General features: G+C 34.9%; 1 protein-coding gene across 1 annotated transcript in view; it reads right to left on the bottom strand.

The window, feature by feature from the left end:
- Positions 1-12293: 12293 nt before the first annotated feature.
- LOC145670224 (uncharacterized) overlaps positions 12294-23140 on the bottom strand; it is a 51554-nt gene continuing 40707 nt past the window's right edge. Inside the window, exons 6-7 of the mRNA XM_081738603.1 lie at positions 21219-21455; positions 12294-16597 (exon numbers count right to left, since the gene is read on the bottom strand). Of these exons, the coding sequence (XP_081594729.1) occupies positions 16387-16597; positions 21219-21455 (448 nt within the window). The 3' untranslated portion in view covers positions 12294-16386. The remainder of the gene's footprint in view (positions 16598-21218; positions 21456-23140) is intronic.

Raw genomic sequence — 23140 nt, 5'->3', positions numbered from 1 at the left:
TTAAGAACTCCAATTATATCAATGAGAAAATGCAATTACATCAATTTATTAAGCTATTGTCGTATTAATTATGTTTTGTGTTCATTTGATTGGAGCTTAATGTTCTCTTTCAGCAGAGAGTCTAATGAGACCTCTCTCGACCCCAAGGCGAGAACAATTACCACTTGATCAAGGGGTTCACAAACAGAGCCCTGCCTGGCAACTCTTCCTTTTTATCCAAGTATGTATGACTCTTCACGATAATGAGATCTGATAAGATCAGAATGCGAATACTGTGGCAAAATCGTGGCAAACAACACCAAAATCGAGTCGTGGCAAACTACACCGTGGCAAACAACACGCCACCATTTTAAAATACCATTGTATTTCTCAACAAAAATTTTCCTTCCTTGATTTTATTCTCTTGTAACTTGATCCCTTTTCAGTATATGCGTTAGAAGTTTAATAATTGTGTCCACAGCCTAAATGTTATTTTTTTGTGTTATTAATGCAAAGATTCCATTTCCAGTCACTGCCTCACCTTTGCTCTACCTGAACAATTTGCATAAAAAATAGGGAATGTAGTTAGTCAAACATTCAATATTTTTTTCTGATGTACTGTATTATTCTATCTATAAACACAAAACTTACTTACAGGATACTTTTGCAACTTAAAATGATATACCTTAATTGTTTTACGTGTTACAGAGACATGGCTTCCATGCAAGAATCGAATAAATTATGACTTTGGAAAGTTTTAAATGAAATTTTCAAAATATGCACATATTACTTCTGTTTTTTACGTTCTGTCCAATCATATCATAGCATAAATTAAAAGTAAACCCACTTGATTGCAATTCAAACGAGGTATAGATTGTTCCTATGCTCTGACTATAACATGTATGTAAACATTATCATCCACTCTACCAAATTCAATTTCCTACGTTTTCATTACAAGTGAGAATATGCTGTATTTTTCTCAGGCACTATTGCAGCAATAAATGAAACATTTATAGCTATACGGTATTCTTGAAATGAGATATACCTATCAAGGATGTTATAAAATAGAGGATGTGACCATTCGTATCTTCATCATATGAACTCAATGAAGCCAAAAAACAACCGAGCATCATCTGAGCCGGAACGTCTGATTGGCTACTCACGTTTCCACCATGATTGTTGGCTCGAAACATTGCGATCTTAGTGGCGCGGAATGAGCAGAGTAGGTATGGCGAAGCTGTGACGTATGGCTTCACGATTTTGTTGTATGGGCAGATCCTCTATTTTACAACATCCTTGATACCTAAATTCTTGCTCGTTTGTCTCCAAGACAGTGTTGCCAAGTTATAATTGGAGCATTTTAGAACACCAACATTCTTTGTCGGTCAATTTTCGAAACTTTCCTCTGTATTTTTACCTGTTTTCGAGGGTATTACAACTGAACTTTTACTGACGAAAAGGTAACTTAATTGTAATTCAAATAAGATATAACTCGTATTTTTAATTTAATTTACGGTTGAATTGAAATCAAATTAAATGAAGCTTTTAGTTTAACTTTCCACGATGAAAGGGACGGATAATTAATGAAAGAGAATGATTGTGAAAGTAAACATTTTAATGCTCTCCCACCGGGAATCAAACTAGAATCCAGGAGCATCAATGGTGCACACGCTGACTACTAGACCAGCAAGGATGATTAGTACTTGTTACATGCGTCTAAGTAAAATTCTATGATTTTGCGAGAAAAGGAAAGATTTGTAAAAGGTGGAAATATTAACATAAGTGATTTTTTCTTTGTCAAACCTGTGGCGTTCAATTTGTATGAACTTTTTTTTAATAAGCTGAATAAAACAAAAGAGGAAAACATTGAGTTTTTCTGTCCCATCCGAATGTTTCCTTGTCAGTCGTAATTATTTTTCATTGCAGCTTTGTGATTTGCTTGAATGTAAAACGTCCAAAATGCTTCAACTGAATTGAATAACAGGCCGCCATTTGGCTAAGGATGCTATTCTATTTAGTTGAAAATCTTTTGCATTAATAAGAGGACTTTGAGTTGGACTTACAAGGAGAATAGTCCGGGGGAGAAGGTGCATTTTTTAGCCGTATCATGATTTTATATAAGCCGTATTTTATATATATATAAGGTTTTATATTTAAGGTATATTTTATATATATAAGGTTTTTCAGCTGATCTCATATGATTTTGGGGTGCTGATTTCGAATTCGATGAGTGCCACACCTTGGAGAAACTTCGTTAATGGGGGGTAAAGAGGGGTAGTGTTCTCTTAAATTACTGGATTGTCTCTGCATAGTTTAATTTTTCTCATATCCTATTGACAGTAGAATGCTAATTCATGCTTATGTTATAAATACCCATACTAGTAACCAATTAACGGAATGTGATAATTTTCTCATACATGACAGGGTTGCCAAATATCAATAACACTTACAAAAAGAATATTTATACAGAATATTTTATTTTACAATGTCAAATATACAGTTATTAAACTCTCATATAAGCTATGAACAAAAGCCAGACAATCACTAGAAGGCAAATGGGGAAGTACAAATTTTGACTTCTAAATATGGTTAGTACAAAATATCACACATTTGGAACAATTCAAATATATATTTCTTGTAAACTATTTCCAGTGTCTCTTAATCATTTGTGAATAGTCTTAAACGTGTTTGTTGTGTAGAAATTCTACTTCTCTCTTGAACGTCATAGTTACCAACTATCATGAAATTATGTTTTCTTCGTATTTTGAATCGAATTTTTGATAATTCAAACGGAACAGAAGGATGTCTACTAATTTATGCATGTGTGTAGAGACGTGATACTAGGGCGAAAGGTTGTACATACAAATGTCAGTGACCAATTGATTTTCGACCTTGGTACGCATGAGCGATATATTGTGGACCAGCAGTCGTGCTTTACGATATTTGTGTACGAGGAAATAATTGCAGCACAGGGATGTGTAAGTGGAGCAAAAGGACCTGAGGGCAGCACTTGTTCACGAAGACAGTATTTTCTGAATAAAAGCTAATGACTTCGTGTCCGGAAGTAGTACAACGTGTTGTGCGACGGCAGAACCAACGCGATTGTAGTTCAGTTGAACTATGAGGGAGGCAGTTAAAATGGGTAAAGTGTGTAATGAAGCTCTGTAGTGTAAGTGTGGTGTCAGTGCTGTAAGAATGGTCCGTATGAGGAAAAAGCCGATATGCTATTTACATACGGCAAAGCGAATGGAAATGCTCGGGAGGCAGACAGACTACCAGGAAACATATTCGCGATAACATAAACCTAATCAACGAGCATTCGCTGCAGTGTATTGTCGTCTACATGAGACGGGGACCCTGGCACCTATGTATGTGGATGGACTCGTACGTTTCAGGAACCTGAAATGGACTCTCGTGTGCTGCAAGATATTGCGGAAAACAACGGCGTGAGCTCCAAGCAGCTAGCCAGTGTGCGTGCAATTGGCCAAAATACCGTCTTGCGAATTCTATACAAGAATATCTTTTATCCCCATCACCTGCAACGTGTGTATGGTCTCCAAGCTGCCGATTTACCCCCATGGGAGGCATTCTGTCGCTGGTTGCTCCAACAAATTGCAACCATATTGGGATTTCTATCATTAATCCACTTCACTGATGAGGATGCCTTCGAGCGAGACTACTTCCACAACACTTACATCTGGGTGCAGGAAAATCTATATGGAATAGTCGAGTCCCACCATCAACAGCAGTTTCGAATAAATGTCCGGGCTGGGATTCTAGGTGAGCAGTTCTGTCGCAAAGACAAACAGGCGACGCGTATCTGCAGTTCCTGCAAGATACAGTGTCCCTTTTGCTCGATGATATATCACTGGCATTTCGAAACAAAATGTGGCTGATGCACGATGGAGCTCCACTCACTTCTTTGCTCCCGTTCGTGCGTATCTGAACACCTTCCCCGCAAGTGGATCGGTCGGTATGGCCCTGTTACATTGCTCGCCCGGTTACTGGACTTAAATTTCCTTGATTTTTACTTTTACTTGTGGGGATATCTTTACGCTGAGCCTGTGCCTGATGTGCATACTCTGGAGCAACGTACCCATGTTGAATGTAACAATATGCGGACTCAGACCGGAATATTCGACAGGGTGTCAATCATTTATGCGACGTGTGCATGCATGCTTTGACTGCCAGGGGGCCATTTCGAACATCTACTCTGAAAATGAAATGAAATCTTTGAGTTTTACGTCCCACGGTTATGCCGGTTAGGCTAAAGGAGACGGTGATGATGAGTGATGAATGAAATGGTGGAATGAAGAAAGTGGGAGGAAACGGGAGAACCCCGAGGAAACCCACGCACACGGTGTTTGTCCACCACAAAGTTCACTTGGCGGGGGCTGGGATCGAACCCGAGACCCCAAGCACCAGAGGTGAACGCTCTACCACTGAGCCACCGCGGCTCCTCGAACATCTACTCTGACTCCACTAGAGGCAAATACAATGTGTACTGTGCTCTACGTATGTTGGCTATTAGGTTACTCATATTGTAAGGACGTGCATATTGCTGACAAGGGCGCCGAACCTTCCCCCCCCCCTTCCCGAAAGTTCATGTGGACCCCCTATTGCATTTATCAATATACAATATTTGGTATAATTTGAGTGCAATTTGTCTTAAAATCTTCATATATATACCTTCTGCATCTGGATGCCCCCCAATTTACAGAGAAATCGACGCCCTTGATTGCTGACTATTGTTACCCCACAGCCCACCATACCTGCACCGCGCATCTCGATTGACATCACTCATCACTGTGTGTTGATTCTTTTTCTTTTCTGTTCAGTCATTGGCTTTGTGCTTCTTCGTATTTGTCCAGTATCATTCTAATGCGCAAAAGCTGAATCCGAAGTACGTATCGTCTCGGCCAGGATGCAGTACCATTAACTACCAGGCCGATCCTGCTCGCTGAGACACGCGTCTGTGCAACTACGTAATGTACCAATTTGCTGATGTTTATACCCATATATAACTAGTTATGACATCTACGCGGCTCTTCATTGACTAAAAAATGGTTATGATAATATGTAAAAGTACAGACACAAATAAAACACTTACTATTTGCTCGCTTTCTTTAAAGAAAACAACAAATCAATCCTTCACGCTGTACGGGACATCCTTCACGCTGTTACATACGAGTATATTCCTGTTTTTCAATATGTATGAATATGACAGTACGGTATAAACATGATAATCTGGATAGGAAAGAAGGGAAGAGTGTGGGATTGATATATTTAATTGGTTACAATTATTAACTAGCTAAATAACTTTTTTTCACTGAAAGGAATTGTTTTCTCATCGGAAGAAAAAAACAAGAGAGAAAGAACGGTGCGTATTAGGGAATCTATTGAATTAGTTATATTGAGCTGACATTTTGATTACAGCATTGTCTTATTTCTACAATATTGAACAGAAATATAATTATGTAACAGTGTGAAGAGCTGATTTGGTTTTTGTTCTCTTTAAAGAAAGCAGTCAGATAGTAAGGGTTTTATTTGTCTGTCTATATATGAGTATGCGACCTTCAGACGTGCCGCGGGGCTTTTACCACAACTTTTCTGTATCGAATAATATACATAAGGATAAGTTGGGATGTTGTGATTAAGTTGTATTGTTTATGAACTTTTGTGACTTGTTAAGCAATGATTATATATATATATATATATATATATATATATATATATATATATATATATATATATATATATATATATATATATATATATATATATATATGTCTCACAATCAGGATGTGATTATAGTGTGAAACAAACAACTAATTCGTGTTGAATTGGGAGATATCTACTGAATTATATTGTTTACTGACAAGGACACTTACGGAAGTATCACTCACCGATTTGAATGAAACTTTGCACACTTGTAGAGCATAAAAAAATAATCGACACGTTTTTTTTTTCTTCAGCAATGGTGAAGATTTAAGGGTGAAAACCACCTTTTGAACGTTTGGGGTGGTCTCCAAGCATTTAAGGGTGGACTGAAAACAATCATTTAATTTAGAAGTTTATGAGGGTGCCAGAGGTTTTTAGGACAGCTGATTCAGCAAACATCAGGGGTTTTAGGACAGATGACGTCAAAATTACAAAATTCAAAATGGCGGATCATTATAGTGATTGTAATTACAAAATTACAGTGTATAGTAATTGTAATGTCTTCTGGTTTAAAATTCCCTGCAGTTAGCCAAGAACAATTATATGATAGTTGGCAGAGATTACTGCGTATAGGTTGCAGATCAACTTGAAACCAATTTTTGTACTTATTTTAATTAGGGATTGGCAAAGTTCCGGTTTCGCGAGAAACCGGTTCTTGGAGATCGGTTTTCAGAACCGGTTCGATCTGGATCCGGAAACCCGGTTCTGTGACCGGATCTTAGGAACCGGGTCCAGATCTGGATCCGAAAACCCGATTCCGGAACTGGACCCGTTTAGAGCCGAAACCGGTTCCACCAGGAACCGGTTCCGGCCATCCCTAATTTAATTGGATGCTTGATTAAAGTGAATCTTTGCACCTCTCACTATAGCGTTTACAGGGACACAAATAGTAGAAAGGGTGCCACAGTTAATAAATCTATGACTCATAGTTACACCATACAGCCTTTAATTTCCGAAAATGGTGTTTTTATGACCGTTGTTAATTATTTTGCAGGAAAAGAATGGAACATTTGACCCTATAGTCCAAAACAATCTCTTTCAATCTGAAAATGTCCTTGAAAAAGCATCAAATTCGGGAACATTAACATCAGGTCATGTGATATCATGGTTTCAAGAGGTTTCTCTACCAATGCCTAATGTTAAGTCCATTTTCTTATTAGATTCGTGGAATGGTCACAATCCATTAACTTTTCAACCTATTTTACGAACAAAAGAGTACTTCAAAATAGAAACCATTCTGCACTAACAACTGGTAGGATTCAGCCTCTTGATGTGTTCGTCTTTGGTTGTGGAAAAACTTCTTGAGATGTTTTACCGATATTGTCTTCTACAACTATAACATAAAACATTTTCGTAATAATGTAATTTAGATCCAAATCACTGATTTATAATTAGTTTTCTTCTCCCAGAGTTGCAAATCTTATTAGATATACGTGATACAAAAACAGTTATTTGGAAAAAGATTATGCTGCATTTTGCGATTTGTCAGTTATTGCTGTAATAAGATGGGCATGATGTAAACAATTTTTATGTATCACACGCTTTTTTACGAAATATCATTACTGTGAAGCGTTTTCTCAATAAATTCGTAATTATAACAATTGAGAATATGTTACGTTCTGACAGAGAGGCGAGGGGACTCACTATACATAAGCACCCCGAATAGGGAGAGTTGTATAGACTCACTTTAATCAAGCAAAATAAAAGGGTTTCAAATCAGTCTGCAACATTCTCGTAGTAACCCCTGTCAACTATGATTGTTCTTGATTAACTGCAGAGAATTTCAAACCAGAGGATATTTTGTAATTGTAATCACTATATTAGATCCGTCATTTTGAATTTTGTAATTTTGACGTCCGATTCTGAATCAGTTATTCTAAAACCCCTCTGGCAGTATGCTTTCTTCTATATTAAATGATTGTTTTTTGTCTATGCTTGGAGACCACTCCTAACATTCAAAGGATGGTTTCTACCATTAAATCTTCCCATTGCCGAAATAAAAAATAAGTGTCGATTATTTTTTGATATTCTACAAGTGTGCAAAATTTCATTCAGATCGGTGAGTGACACTTCCGTAAGTCTCCTTGTGAGAGGAAAGCAACGTAGGTGTTTCTATATTTGAGTTTATCGTCTTGTAATTTTGCTTTAAAGTTATTGAATTTTTTGCATGGTTAGGTATGTTATTCATGTACACCAGAGAAGCTGTTTTAGAAATAGATTTGAGGTTAGTGTACTTTTTTTTTTGACTAAAGAGGCTATTACACACATGGAATTGATAGTTACGTGGGGTTCTAACAAGAATCGTAGCCCGGTCTCTAACGTCGAGAATTAACACTAACCATATGATCGATGGACTTGAGAGTATTCTAGTATGAAGTGTGTGAAGTTTAGTCTTGTACCACCGAGATTATATGACAGGGGTCCCTATCACAAGAGCTCCTGGGAATCGTACTGAGGGTCTCTCATGCTCAAAACGTATACCCCAGGGACTATAGGTATACTTGACTATGACTTGTTAAGACTTTTAAGGTCTCGTTTCAACATTGAGACTATGAACTATCCGCCAGGAATTGATCTTGGATTTTTCGGCTTGAAGGTTTAGAAACAGCAAGAAGTATCTTTAGAACCTGCGTATTAGAGAATCTATTGAATTACTTATATTGAGCTGCCAGTTTGATCATCGTATTGTCATATTCATACATATTAAAAACCAGGAATATAATTAGGTAGCAGCGTAAAGGGCTGATTTCGTTGTTCTCTTTAAAGAAAGCGAGCAAATAGAAGGGTTTTATTTGTCTGTCTAGATGTACCGTGGGGCATAAAGGTCTAAGTTGAATCGCTCTTTCTTTTACCAGAATTTTTTTTCAAAAGGTATACTTTTTATACGTAAGGATAAGTAGTGTTGTTGTGATTAAATTATTATTAAGTGATTTTTAACACAATTTTCCTCTTACGTTTTTCTTCCGATGAGAAAACAGTTCCTTTCAGTGAAACAAAACGGTTATTTAGCTAGTGAATAATTGTAGTCAAATAAATTTATCAATCGCATACCCTACCCTTCTGGTTTTTGTTGCAAATTCCTACTTTTACACATATCAAAAAACATTTTTTGTCAGTAAAGAGCCGCGTAAATATTTCATTTTTCAAACTTGGCTGCAGGCGGACAGATGCGTAATGAAACAAATGATTCTTTTAAAAGCATGGGTTTTAGTATTCTTTGTATACGAAATTTCCAGAAATCTTCACAATAAGTAGAGGCGCGGTGGCTCAGTGGTAGTGTGTTCACCTCTGGTGCATGGGGTTCTTGGTTTGATTCCAGCTCGCGCCATGTGAATTTTGTGGTGGATAAACACCGTGTGGGTGGGTTTCTCGGGGCTCTTCCGTTTTCTCTCTTCATTTCTCATCGTCAAAGTCTCCTTTTAGTCACATTAGCCCAGCCGACATAACCGTGGGACGAAAATCTTACAGATTTCATTTCATTTTCTTTACGTTTTCTAGAGTTTTCGATCGTTACTATAATAGGAGTCAAAAATCTTGTCCAGGAAAGTTATGTTCATTAGAATATCAGCATACATATTTAAATATGTTTTTCTCGATTCCTTTATGTGTGATGTTAAATATATATACAGGTTTCTGAAATGAAATGAAACCTGAGTTTTACGTCACACGGTTAGGCCGGTAAGGCTAAAGGAGACGGTGATTATGAGAAATGAATGAAATGGTGGAATGAAGAAAGTGGGAGGAAACGGGAGAACTCCGAGAAAACCCACGCACACGGTGTTTGTCCACCACAAAGTTCACTTGGCGGGAGCAGGGTTTGAACCCGAGACCCCATGCACCAGAGGTGAACGCTCTACCACTGAGCCACCGCGGACCCAGGTTTCTGAAATATAGACGTTTGTATTCCATAATAGTACAAACCCGAATGTGTATATAAATCTAATTAAATTTCGTCGAGAACATTCAAATGTTTTCATTACTGTAAACTAATAGTTACATCACCACCGATTCTTTTCAACGCCAATCGGATATCATACGAACTTCAACTTGACACCATTTATTCCTAATTTAATCTAAAAACTACCTAAAATTCTTAACAAAATTATTTTTTTTCTTATACATAGCCGTATCCATACTTAAATAATTAATTTCATGGTTATTATTATTTGAACAACAATCCATTTAGATATGATAATTTTTAATTCCATCTTTTCAAATGTAATTATTTAATTACTTATAATATTATATGAAGTAAGACACGCCTCCTAATTAATTTGAACCAATAGGACTGCTTGGCAAAGGTATATTATTTATTAGCTACTTTTCATGTAAAACTAGACAATGAGATACTAAGACCTGTATGAAAATATGTTCCTTAGGTGACACTGAAGGACGCTTCAACGAGTTACTCATCATTTCTTCGCTCAACTCACAAACAAGTTACATTGACCTTATTCAAAGACGAAACTATCTCAAAACGCTCAAGTTGAGGCTACCTCACCGGTTTTCGAGGTTGGTCCCGATCTACTTTACAAAGGTATTTCAGCCTAACTTCTACTTAAGGAGGAGAAATGACACGATGTTTTTGAATTCCTTGAATAGTATCAGTTGTGTTATTAAGGTTTCGAGAGAACTCAGGGTATCACACGGAACTCAAACGTATATATTTCCTAACTATGCTTACACCACTGTTATTCTCCGTCTGAACCAACCCACCTGTTTATCTTCACTGACTTGGAAGCACCTAGAGTTAATGCTGTGTTGCAATTGAGTGCACACTACTGAAATTCCCCAACTGTATGACTTTTGCTCATTGGTGTGACGTGGCAAGAACCGATTACTTTCAAGGACATTATATCATCTGTAGCCAACGACAAATGCGCTGTGTGACGCTGTCTTCTGCTTTAAGCTCATTATACATGGTCCATCAAATGTATCAAATTTATCTTTGATAGCCATTTGGTTATATAAGTTGCCTAAAACTTTTACACGTACTATAAACGATCAAATACAAAACTTAATTTTGTTGCTCATTTGTTTGCATTTCTTCATTCAATTGTTACATTTGTTGGTAGGCATAGAGTGCAACGCAGTACTCTCTTGAGGCAGTTATTTAAAAATACGCTGTTTAAATCGTAAATCTTAAAATAAACGAGCAATTACAAATATGAAGCATGCATGTGAAATGTAAACACTCACCAACCTGTAGTCTCTGGCTTTGCCAGCCCAATCTAAGCCACATTTTTTTCTAAGTCTTCTTTGTGCTTGTATTTATTGTAATATCTTTACGTTTATAGTTATACAAAATAGGATACTGCTTGTAGGCATCAATAAGCATCCCATGTCTACGTTTAGCGCCAGCGTACAGTGATTTACGTTTGTTTTCTTTGATGCAATGTTGGATAGGAATTGAACATGTTTTATTTTAGAACAGCTGTATCAAACGTTGTAACTTACACAAAAGTTGCATACAATTTGGTATCGTACACGTTCAAATCCAACTTTGATGAAATATTTGATAGAATATATGATGATGTATAACCGGCTTTAGACTACTGCTACGTGATTGAACGACGGTTGGTATAGTGGTGCGACTGTAGTTGTTTGTCACCTTTGCATAAAGAATTTGTGGCGTAATGATAACGCACGAAACTATCAAGTGGCAGACCCGGGTTTGAATCTCGTTGTATGAATTATTTTCATCAAATTTCATTGGTTATGTAATAGTTATTGTAATTGAATCGGTGAGTGGAAGAACAGTACAAGTACCAAAATAATTCCTTATATTTAACGTCAGAAATAATTGCTGGACGCATAGAACGCATTCCTATGAGTTGGTACAACAGTTTCCAAGCTATTACACAATTCTAAAATGAACGTCAGTGTAATAACATAATTTTCTTATTGAAATAATTTACTAGTACTGTTTTTCCACTCAGGGATTCAATTCTATTATTGCTTTATTAATTTTATTAACGATAATTTAATTCTATTCCAAAATAAGTAATACGACATATTTTGGCACGTGATATTACGTGGAGGAATCTTATCAGCTTCCGAAGAAGTGAAAACTCAAGTGTACTCAATATGAAGAAAGTAATCCCCACATCCAGTGAGTTTGCGTATTCAGCCTCTTAACTACGAAAACATCTACGTTCATTCCAACACCAATCACTTAAAGGATTCAACCTGTTTTACGTAAGTTATTATGACGTAAGATAAAATGTGACTTGTATATGTTTTCGAAGAGCTGAAACTCGCCGCAAACGTAGTCGTATCTGATACCAAACTAAAGATAGTGTGGAGGAGAAAAGCACTCTGCACAAAAGTCATAAGCAGGTTTGAAGTACCGTAAGAAATAGTTAAGCGGTTCAGTCTCTACAGGCACTGCTCCTTAGGAAAAACTCATCACTGAGAGAAGTACAAGATAAATGTTAAAAGAATGGTCATATCCACTTCATGAAATAATCCATTGCGTCGGTGTGCCTGCATATGACCAATGTATCTTAGTTATTATCAAAGAAAAATACTGTATATTTCTTTATCAACAAATTCAAGAATAAAATAATGTATCTACCAATAAGGACACAAAATTGTAGTTGAGCATACATTTTAATAAGATTACGAGTCATAACCATTGAAATTATAAAATATTCCTTAATTTCATAGTGCTCTATTAACACATAAAGAGATGTATAAATGAACATTTTTTTTTAACATTAAGTCCTAAAATATTCATCTTTACATGAATCATTTATTTTCTCCCTAACTGCAAAGTAGAAATTATTGCTTCACAAAAGTACATTATTTTATAAATTATCTTGTTATATATATACGTTTTATATTTTCAAGAAACTTAGTATAGAAAAAATATTACACACTGGTGTCTTAAAAATAAATAAATAAAATTAAATAGCTAATTTACAGGATTTGACACTTCATCCTTCCGATAAGACTAAACATTTATACCTTTCAAAAATAAGATATATGAGCGTCTTACTTTCCACTTTTCTTACCAAATCATCTCACAGTTCATACATTTTTCTTCTTTTCTTTCCAAAACTTAATAACAATTATTACTGTCATGGTTTAAGAAAGAAGAAAAAATCGAAATGCACAACACATACTGATATGTACATTAGGGTGCTATACGTAATAATTTGTTTTTTTATGTATGCCTATGCGTAAGTGCCATGAAACGAAAAGCATACCTGAATGTTATGTCATATTAGTGATATAATATTATAGATAACCAACGTGAGTGAAAAATAAACATAGAATATTGGGTGTGGTGAGTAAATATTAGGAAATAAGAAAGGAATTTATGTGCGAGAGTTAATAAATTTATTAAGAATTATGTATATATAATTACACTAGCTCTATATTATAATGGATCTGATGATTAATTTTGGAGCTATGAGCAAAGATTAATTCTTTACAATGGTTTTGACTACTATCTTTTGTTCTACAAAACATGCATTAAGATTACCAAACTGATTCGGCAAATCAATTTGACAGACTGGAGGAAAGAATTCTATGTTAACAAAATCAACGAGGGATCCCTGAATTTGAACTTAGTGAAAAAGGATAACACAACTGAAGAACGAAACAAAATTAGGATCACTGTACGGTCAGAAACAATATTAAGTATAAGTTGGAGGTATAAGAATTGATAGCTAGCTCCAACCTATACTTAATATTATTTTTGACTGTACCATTAACCCTTCAGAGTTTTCTTTTAAAAGTAAAGAAGTAAATTCAGAGTAAGACGAGATCTTTGATAATAATTTATGGTGTAGGAATGTTACCGGTACTGTGGTTCTCTAAGCGAAGTAAAATTCCTGAAGAAAGCGACAAGCCGGAAGCTGAAACACTTACGGAAATGGATACTTAGGTGAGCACAAACTTTATTAATACGTTAATGTTATATTTTGTTAATATTTTTCACTCATCCTGTAATATTTTCTATTCTACAAGCTTTGCTTTTAATAGATTTAAATCTGAATTAAACTACTCACTGAGCAAAACAATACGTTTATTGTTTAAAAAAAAAAAAAAAAATTAACGTTTAACAGTTTTGCCAACTATCCATTTGGCTTCATTAGACACTATCACTGATAGTATCTGATGACGCCAAGTGGATAGTTGGCGAAACTGTTACACGTTCATTAAACGTATTGTTTTGCTAAGTGAGTAATTTAATTCAGATTTCACTCATCCTGGTAAATGTAACATTGATATCACTAATATAATGTAACATATTTATATTTCTTGTTTATTCTTTCTGTTTTTGACTTCCACTACTTGCATGGCGCTTACGTTTAGGCGCTCATAGTTTACAAAACATTAGTTATCGTAGTACATTACTCAGGACGAGCAGAAATGATCTCTCTGATTTCGCTTGGTGTTATGTTTAAAGTATAAAGCGTAGAGTATTGACATACAGCATTAAAAGAAAAAACTCGCCAAGTTTCAGCTACAAGTGCTGGATATGCTCTCCCTTAGTCAAGCGGTACACGTCAGCACGGTACTGCAACTTCTTCCACACACGTATTCTGGTCAACTCTACATACAGCCGCTCGGATTCGATTATTCAGATTATCAAGACTAACCGGGAGAAAAATCACAAGGGTCAGATCAGGACCAGAAAGGCTACCTAATCAAAGACATCAATCGTCGGAAACAGATCGGCGTCCCATGAACTTCTTTTTACAAAGATATCCATTTGTTGTGAATTTAGAATGACAATCACGTATTCTCTTTTCATTTGGTGCTTTCTTGAGAAATATTGAAAAGAAATGCCTTGTATGGAACTCAAGGATGTACCCCTCTTCTTTCGGCGCCATTTCTTAAAAGTACTCACTTAGCGGTTAGCTAGTGAACTAAGGTCTCTCACCAGATCTGAAATGAAACTAAGCGAGATTTTTCTATTCACGTTATGTGTTTCAGTACTACAGGCCTTATACTTTTAACACAACATGCAAACAAAATCAGGTAGATCATTGGTGCTAGACATGTATTAGAGGTGAAAGCTGAAGATTACAGGAATTATAATTATTACAAACATTTCAGAATGGAAAACGACTAACATCGTATCTATATATTTCATCAAGGTCAATATTTAAAGAACTCTGTAAATTTATTAATTGTATAAATTATTTGATTAAAAGTTGAATATGCTTCAACAGTTTGGAGTAGTACATATCAAGCCCTCGTAAAAATATAGAACAGATGCAAAAAAGTTTTATAAGAATATTATGTTTTTTTAACAGGACTTAACGCATTATTAGTACGAATTTTAATTACTGGAAAATCCATTTTATTCATAATTGCTAGACTAGAAAAGAGAAATCCTTCACATCTTCAAATATTTCTGCAAAAGTTTTTAGCAATGTGAGTTCATTATGGCAGAAATCTGTTAAAAACCCACCATATGACATACATGATTTTTCAAATGGCAATAATGGAAATAACAAACATGCTATAGACTTCAGACTAACTATTTTTATAATTAAAACGATTTACTATGTAACTTATTATAAAATATCTATTCTTGGGACAAACTGTAATAAGATAGTCTAATCTTTGTACCCTAACAGGAAGAAAAACAGTAGTATCAATGTAAAAGAACATATACCATAAGGTGTTTCAGTCCAGCAACTCTCACTGCTCAGACTATTACAGTACAGTACAGAACTACGATAGTAACCAGGGTTAGGATTATTATTAAGGTCATTGGGAGTTTCAGCTTCTTTATGGGAAAATTTCCTTGCAGTGAGGATGTCTTTTAGAGCACAATGCTCTTAGTTGGCCAAGACTACACGACCAAGTGTTACTTCTTTGTAGCTTTAATACTTTAATGACACTGCGAAGGCAACTACAAATAATGACAATCACGTATTTTTTTATCTACGTTCGGAATATATACACGCAAAACCATGGCAAGAATATTCCATTGAATTCATGACACACTGGAATATAGCTACTCATTTTAATTACAATTTTTCCAGGTTCTGTGAATAATCAAGAAATGACTAGTTTTAGCATCTTCCCTAGTGTCTTGGTAACGGCCAATGAACAAAGATCACACATAACAGCATAACTGAGTTTTAAAAAAGAACTCAGAAGAGGGAAGCAACCTTATGATGAAACTGTTAGTTTTGGTAGTATACTCAATCTTACATCCTTGATGCTCTTACATTTTATCGTCTTTCCATTACCTTGGATGACTCCAGAAAAGTGCACAAAACTCAAGTAGTTACAACAAAGTAAAATCCACAAGGAATTTTGCACTAAGTTGCATACATACGTTGACGAACGACGAACAAAAACTTTATACTACAACATTAGTGTTCTTCTTCACTCTCTTCTTACACAAACATATTTCAATATCAATAAAATCCTATAGTGAAAATAACTTTTGTCCTAGTGTAAATAATATCTTCTTCTAAGTTACGAGATAAACATATTACATAACACCTTGAGCAAAAATTTAAAAAATAAATAAATGCGAGATATATTAATTATATAAACCGATCGGCAATATTTGGATCGATCTTTTTTATGTAAAAAAATCCTCACTGCATACCATCTCATTTTCATCAAATAAATAACTGTACACTGTATATTACACTATTAATCATGAAGTAAGATAAAAAATAGTTTATGTTTTGCAATAGCAAACATTCATCTCTTTTTGTAAATACACGGTTTAAGTTCTAATGGTGGCAGTTTTTTCTTCGTTTTCACATCTTGATCTTTCTTGAAGTCCATTAGGTAGAACAGATTATGTGAAAAATCTTTCCACGTATTGGTGAAGCCATATTGTTTCATATTCTTGATGAAGATAGAGACATCTTTAAATCTGCTCTCAACTTCAACTATTTTCAGAAGACCACTGAAACAGAAATATTATAGTCAAATTTGTAATTCAATGTGTAAGGTTTACTAATAGTAATGTCAGAATTTTAGAATGAGTTAAAATGAAAAGTACAAGTGATAATGAAATATATATCATTTCATAGGGTGGATAGGGAAGAAGCCTGAATCCGCACTGCTGAATAGCAGCTTTGAAAACAGCGGTTGTGTGCACAGCAGCATTGTCGTACAGCTTCTTTATACATCGCTGGATATCAATGTTTCGCTTCTTACTAAAACTGAACGATAAATGCAGCAACTTCTATTCTTGTTTTTATACTAAGCATAGACAATGCAATCGTTTCACCGAGTTTAGCTCCCACACAATTATTGCGTCATCTTTAGGCTTAGAAAATAATGAACGCTACTCACGTATATATATACAGGGTGAGTCAAAAGTCCATGAACACCCTTCTAATTTGAAGTCGGAAGGAAACAAATGAAAAGTGAGTATGGCAGCTGGTATTGGGTGAGAGGCTGCAACTTTGGGGTGCATGTTTCATCTTGAATTCAAGCAGAATTTTTTTAAAATGGGAAGGGGGACATGTGGAATATTAAATAACACTAGCTCGAGCTCACGAATGCAGTGGTGTAATTGTATTTTGTCAATGTTGGAGGGTTTGGGAGTTGTGAAGGCCCAAAGGTGGAAAATGACTTTGCACTTTCCGCGCGTAAATACACCACATTACATGTGTAAATATTTTTCTTTCTGTACTTCCCGTAAAACGGAGGCCCGACATTACACGAGCGCGGATATTATACGGGCGTATATAGTATTTATGAAATATGAACAAAATCGCTCGAGACGTTTCTGAGAAAATCGCCCGAAAAACTCAAAATGAAATGAAATGAAATCTTTGAGTTTTACGTCCCACGATTATGTCGGTTAGGCTAAAGGAGACGGTGATGATGAGTAATGAAAGAAATGGTAGAATGAAGAAAGTAGGAGGAAACGGATGAACCCCGAGAAAACCCACGCACACGCTGTTTGTCCACCACAAAGTTCATTTGCAAGGGGCTGGGATCGAACCCAGAAGTGAACGCTCTACCACTGAACAACCGTGGCCAAATCACTATCAGGAAATCATTATCAGCCAAAATAACGCCTCCAATTACTACTAGAAGTAGTTCATTATTGTCAAAACAGAATATCTTCATTTTTATTCCTCTATTCAAACAATTTTTTTGCTTTTTTTTTCATACTGATCGCCATGAAGAAACACGATAGGATACAGCTAGTAGTAGTCCCATTATATGGATTTAGTATCGTAGGAATAAGTTATATTTCCACCTGTATCTTTATAGAGAAACTGGAAGCAATAGAAACCTACATAACTTCTGGTTTCAATTCTGATCCTCTTCGATCAAAAACTGTAGAGAGTGCTTTCATATGGATTCAGCTTCTGAAGAACAGGTTTCATCTTCAACCTTATCCCTCTATTGCAACCGAAAATTATAGATCTACCACTTTCGGTTTTAATACTAGAACTTATTATTTGGAAGTCTACCGTTGTTTCAGCATACGCAACGTAGCTTACTTGCACATTGAAGGGGAAAAAAAATGAACTGATTAATTTAAGTTGTCACAATTAATAGCACTGATTGAACTAGAAAGTATTAAACTCTATAACGGATTTCTAAGAAATTGACTAATTACTACCATTACCACTATTACTGTTTTTATAATCGCCTGTACTGTTTATCTGACCAAAAAGGGTTTAACCTGAAAACAATGGAACTTTTCGTCATAGTTTTTTTTTTTTTTTTAATTTTTAAATAAAGGGTATTCACTACACCGAAATTAAACTACCGCTAATTTTAGAGTTTTTCTGTAATATCTTCAAAACAAATAAACATATTCAAAAAAGCAGAAATGTAGTGAACTAGACAATATGATTTTGAATGTGATACCTTTACCTCAATTCACCTATCTGCTTTTGGTATGCCGCTATACAGAACCCGCAAAAGTGCTAAATCTATCTACAGTTGCAAATCGAAAGCAGATAAATGAGTTGTGATAATGGTATCACATGCAAAATCATATGGTCTAGTTCACTACGTTTCTGCTTTTTGAATATTTTTATTTGTGTTTTAGATATTAGAGAAAAAATCTAAAATTAGCGGTAATTTAATTTCGCTGTACTGAAGACCCTTAAAAAAAATAAAGAAAACGTTTCTCTCTACCTCTTATCATTTTTGATATGTGTAGATCAATACTGAAAACGGAAGTTCTAGTGGATATCTACCGCTTCCGGTTTTAGTATGCAGAAAATGATATAGATGGAATGTATTCTTGGAATGGGTAATCGATTGCAGAAAACCACCTTTACATATTTATTACCGTTTTTGTTCTATAGTAATTAAGTAAAAACTTTTATCACTTCCGGATTACATATTAACCTCTGTAAGCGAACTTTATTCAGGGTGTCTACTAAGTTTAATTTTCAAAATCTCAGTATATTTCCAGTATATTCAGTATAACTATCAGCAAAATTCCAGTACCTAATACAATGATTTTTTAAAAGTTCTTTAGGAATAATCACCCTCTTGATGGTGATTCCAGGTTTGTAATTGTTTTACCATCAAAATAATATTTTATTTTTAATAAATTTACTTAGCCTTGACTTTTTTTTAAATACAATGATTTTTTAACATTTCGTCGCTGCGCCTCGAAGAACCGCTATGTGACGTTTTTGTCGAAAATGAGTTATGCCGTGCAAATAAACCTGAAAGATGTCAGGCAGCGTCCCTTATAATGTGGTAAGTGAATATTCAATTGTTTCGCCACAACAATGAAAAAAATAATAGATTGAAATTAAAATCTTCAAGTTCTCATCATGTACGTATGGATCCTCAATGTACTTATAAAGGTGCAAAAAGATAAACCGACATGTGCTACGTAAACACAAAAATAGTAATATAATATTGTTGAAGCAAGCTACAATGTCCAATGCATAATATACGCAGAACCAATTTTACTATATTTTTCAAGTGTTTCCGTGTACATTTGGCAAAATTTTAAGTTTGGAATGCTTTTTGCTTCTCCTTAAAAGTTGTGGTTTTAACACACAGCGGTTCTTTGAGGCGCAGCGACGATTTTTTTAAAGGGCCTCCCAATTCCCCTCACAGCCCTGCACTCCACCCATTGCTTTAAATGTCTAATTACAAAATGTATACAACTCTTGCTTTGGAAAATTTACAATCTCAATGGATACAAAATTGTTTCTAAGATTATTAAAACAATTACAAAAAAAATATTGCTGACAAATTACCAGTTTCATGATTTTTCCAGTGTGTGATCAAAATTCCAGTATTTCCAGTATCAAAATTAAATTCCAGTATCAGCAGACACTCTCTTTATTCCTAACTTTTGATCTTCTACATCTTGACAAAATTTGGTAGAAATCTATTAGATAGTCTATGAGATTTTTTTGTCTCACAAATGGAGACACATGGACAGGGTAAATATGTAACGAAGTTTTGGTAAAGCAATCTCCTTAACAAGATATGTTCCTAAGTGCAATACTTTTGACTACAAAATGAGCCTTGTTTCTATGTTCATAGAAATTTGAAAAGTTTCAGGGAGAAAAATCATCCTTGCGAGGGATGAAAATTTTCTTTTTTAAGGGGGCACAAGGACGGATATTTAACATGCACGGCTATCGAAACAACTGTAAAATTATTTTTCAGTTGTACTGACAGCGAAGGAACTCCTTAGTAACCCTCCTTGTCTTTTACGATTTATTTATTTATTTATTTATTTTTTTAATTTTTGTTTTGGTTGAATAGCGTATGTGTTCTATTTAACCACAACAAGTTCTATGCTTTTCCTAAGGTAATATTTTGTTCTGAAAGTAGCAAAATACGAGGTGAATATTTCAAACAGCAAGATGAATTGGGAATGCTTCACTACTGCAACTCTCCCTCCTTTGAATGTATTGTTGCCAAAATTGCTATTTTACGAAATTTAGGAAAATTCAGGCGCGTAAATATATTTTGGACAAGTATACATAAAGATGCATTCAAAATTTCATGGTCAGAATCCTACTATTAGAAAAGTTCTTCTTGAATGTAATTCTTGATTTTCGAGCGTCCTTTGTAAATGTAATCTTGATTACAATAATTCCTTCACGTTCAGGGGTATATTTATTTCATTCTAAAAGCTGTCCTAAAATCGTAATGCATCATTTAAAAAAATCATCATCTCGTTTTGTATAATTTATTCCATCATCTTAAAGATTTATGAAGTATATAGGAAATGCTACTATTGGCATACATAAACATTATAATCACTAACATTGTGCACAGAAATCAACAAGCTTTAAAAAAATAAAAAATAAATAAAAAACCTTATCGTAAGTAGAACAAGAACTGCTTATGCTTTATTTTATTTTATTTTTTTTTTTAATTATTATTTTAGGTTTATCTGGATCTTGAGATAACCAAAATCAAGTTCAGGGTAGCAACCATATGTCTAAAATGTTATCCTAAGTATGTTTTTGGTTTGCTCTAGTAGTGACGCATATTTATGCGTTCACAAGCATATTCTTAATACACTACAATGATTTATCTACACGAAAATATCAATATAGGTGTCTTACCCGATCTTCAGCACTCGATTTGCTTCTATTAGATAATCAGCCAAGTCAGTTCCCATTAACGATAAACAAAATACAGCTACATCTACCGTAGCATCTTGTAGAGGAGTGTGAGCCATGTCACACACGGTAACTGCATCATTAAGAGCAACAAGGTCAAAAGAATGTACTTTGTTCGGCAACGACTTTGCTAGTTTAGCATCACCGCAGCCAAAGTCTGCAATCACCAGATCTTTTGACCTAGAAAAATACAAAACGATTTTACTAACGATCATTAAAACTACCCAGCATCACTAAAACAACTACACATTTCTTCAGGATTAAGAAAACAAACTCTATAACAAGGTATTCATTTTGAATAGTATGTCTTGTGACAACTATGTTTTGGAACTGCTATGCTAATGCAGCCATTCACTTTTGAGAACTCTCATATTTTCGTACAGAGTGAATCAAAATGGTATTTACGGGAATGTGGTGAAAGCAATACTACAAATTCCATAAGCGGAGAAAGAGTGTTTTTACTTTAAGTTTGTAATCGTACGCAGTTAAGACATGTTGTGGCAGATCCAATTATTTAATTATATGTAGAACATCTGTAGAAAACTACTGTTATACCAAAAAGTAAAATACATGTATTAGAAATGAGTTAATATTAGAGGGTCGTTAATGGGTTTAAATAATTCATACAAAGCCAGTAATACGCACACACCCCTCCTCATTCTGCTCGTGCAATTATGAAAACTATCGATGGTCTACGCTTCAAGTGCCTCCCACATACAATCCACCATACTCGTCAGATTTCCACATCTTTAGTCCATTAAAGTAACACCTTGGAGGGCAGAAGTTCTAGTCTGACGAAGACGTCTAATCGGCGGTTAACGGGTAGCTACAGCGTCAACCAAAAGAATTGTTAATTGGTATAGAAGCACTTCCTATCTGATGGCGTAAATGCACTGAACTGGGAGGGGACTATGTAGAAAAATTATGTACAGCAAGCATTCTCCTTGCAATGAAATAGTGGGAAAAAGTTAACTGCGTATTCTCCATCGTATATACAAACCAAATAATGAGAAAAGCATGCACAAGTGAACAGAAAGAAAATCGTGCATGTAAAAACTTGCTGAATTGTGCTCCTTTTAATTTGATTAACCAACATTTCAGAACATGTGTCCCGAGGAGGTAACATTAACGATACTCTTTCTACAGAGAACTTGTAGAAACCACAACGTTTATGACTGGCCCCTTTCTCTCTGTAATTTAATAATCCCATGAGATTTCCTTAACACATATCTCCACGTGATTTTGAACTGTTAATTTGTTTCTAATTTCGCTACATATACTATATATTCCAAATAAACTTCACAGTGAATTTTTGAAATCGTTTAGATAATGCTGACCTGCACTGTATTTCATTTATTCGACTAATGGATACACTATGTGTCAAATATCTATAGTAACTTAAGCTACACTAACAATTTCCGACCACTTTAGCTACATACAGGACAAGAACGTTAAACTAGTAAGCAGGTTTAAACTAATGAACAATTAATATCTAAATTTAGGTCTACGCAGTCGCTATAATAAATGAAAGAAAGAAAAAAATAATAATTTGCAGGCAACAACAATGCAGCACAGCCACAGCCGAAATTTCGTAAATTGATAAGATATTACGAACTTAGTTTGCTGTTATCTTCGAAACTCTCACTTTGATCAACTTTGTTCTCCAAGAGTTTTACTCCCGATTTTACCAACATATTTGTTGAATAAATTTATCATGGATTACTATTTTAAAATTAAGTTTTTTTTTTATTATTATTATTTTATTTTTTATATGCACTAGTTTTAATTCTTATAATACGACGTCACTAGTATTTTCCAACATCACAATTTTACATATAGTGTGGTGCTTATTAGCAAGCACGGGC

Source organism: Thermobia domestica, chromosome 14 (genome assembly GCF_964235325.1).
Source record: "Thermobia domestica chromosome 14, izTheDome1.hap1.1, whole genome shotgun sequence".
NCBI lineage: Eukaryota > Metazoa > Arthropoda > Insecta > Zygentoma > Lepismatidae > Thermobia > Thermobia domestica.
This window is presented reverse-complemented; position numbering and strand designations above follow the sequence as displayed.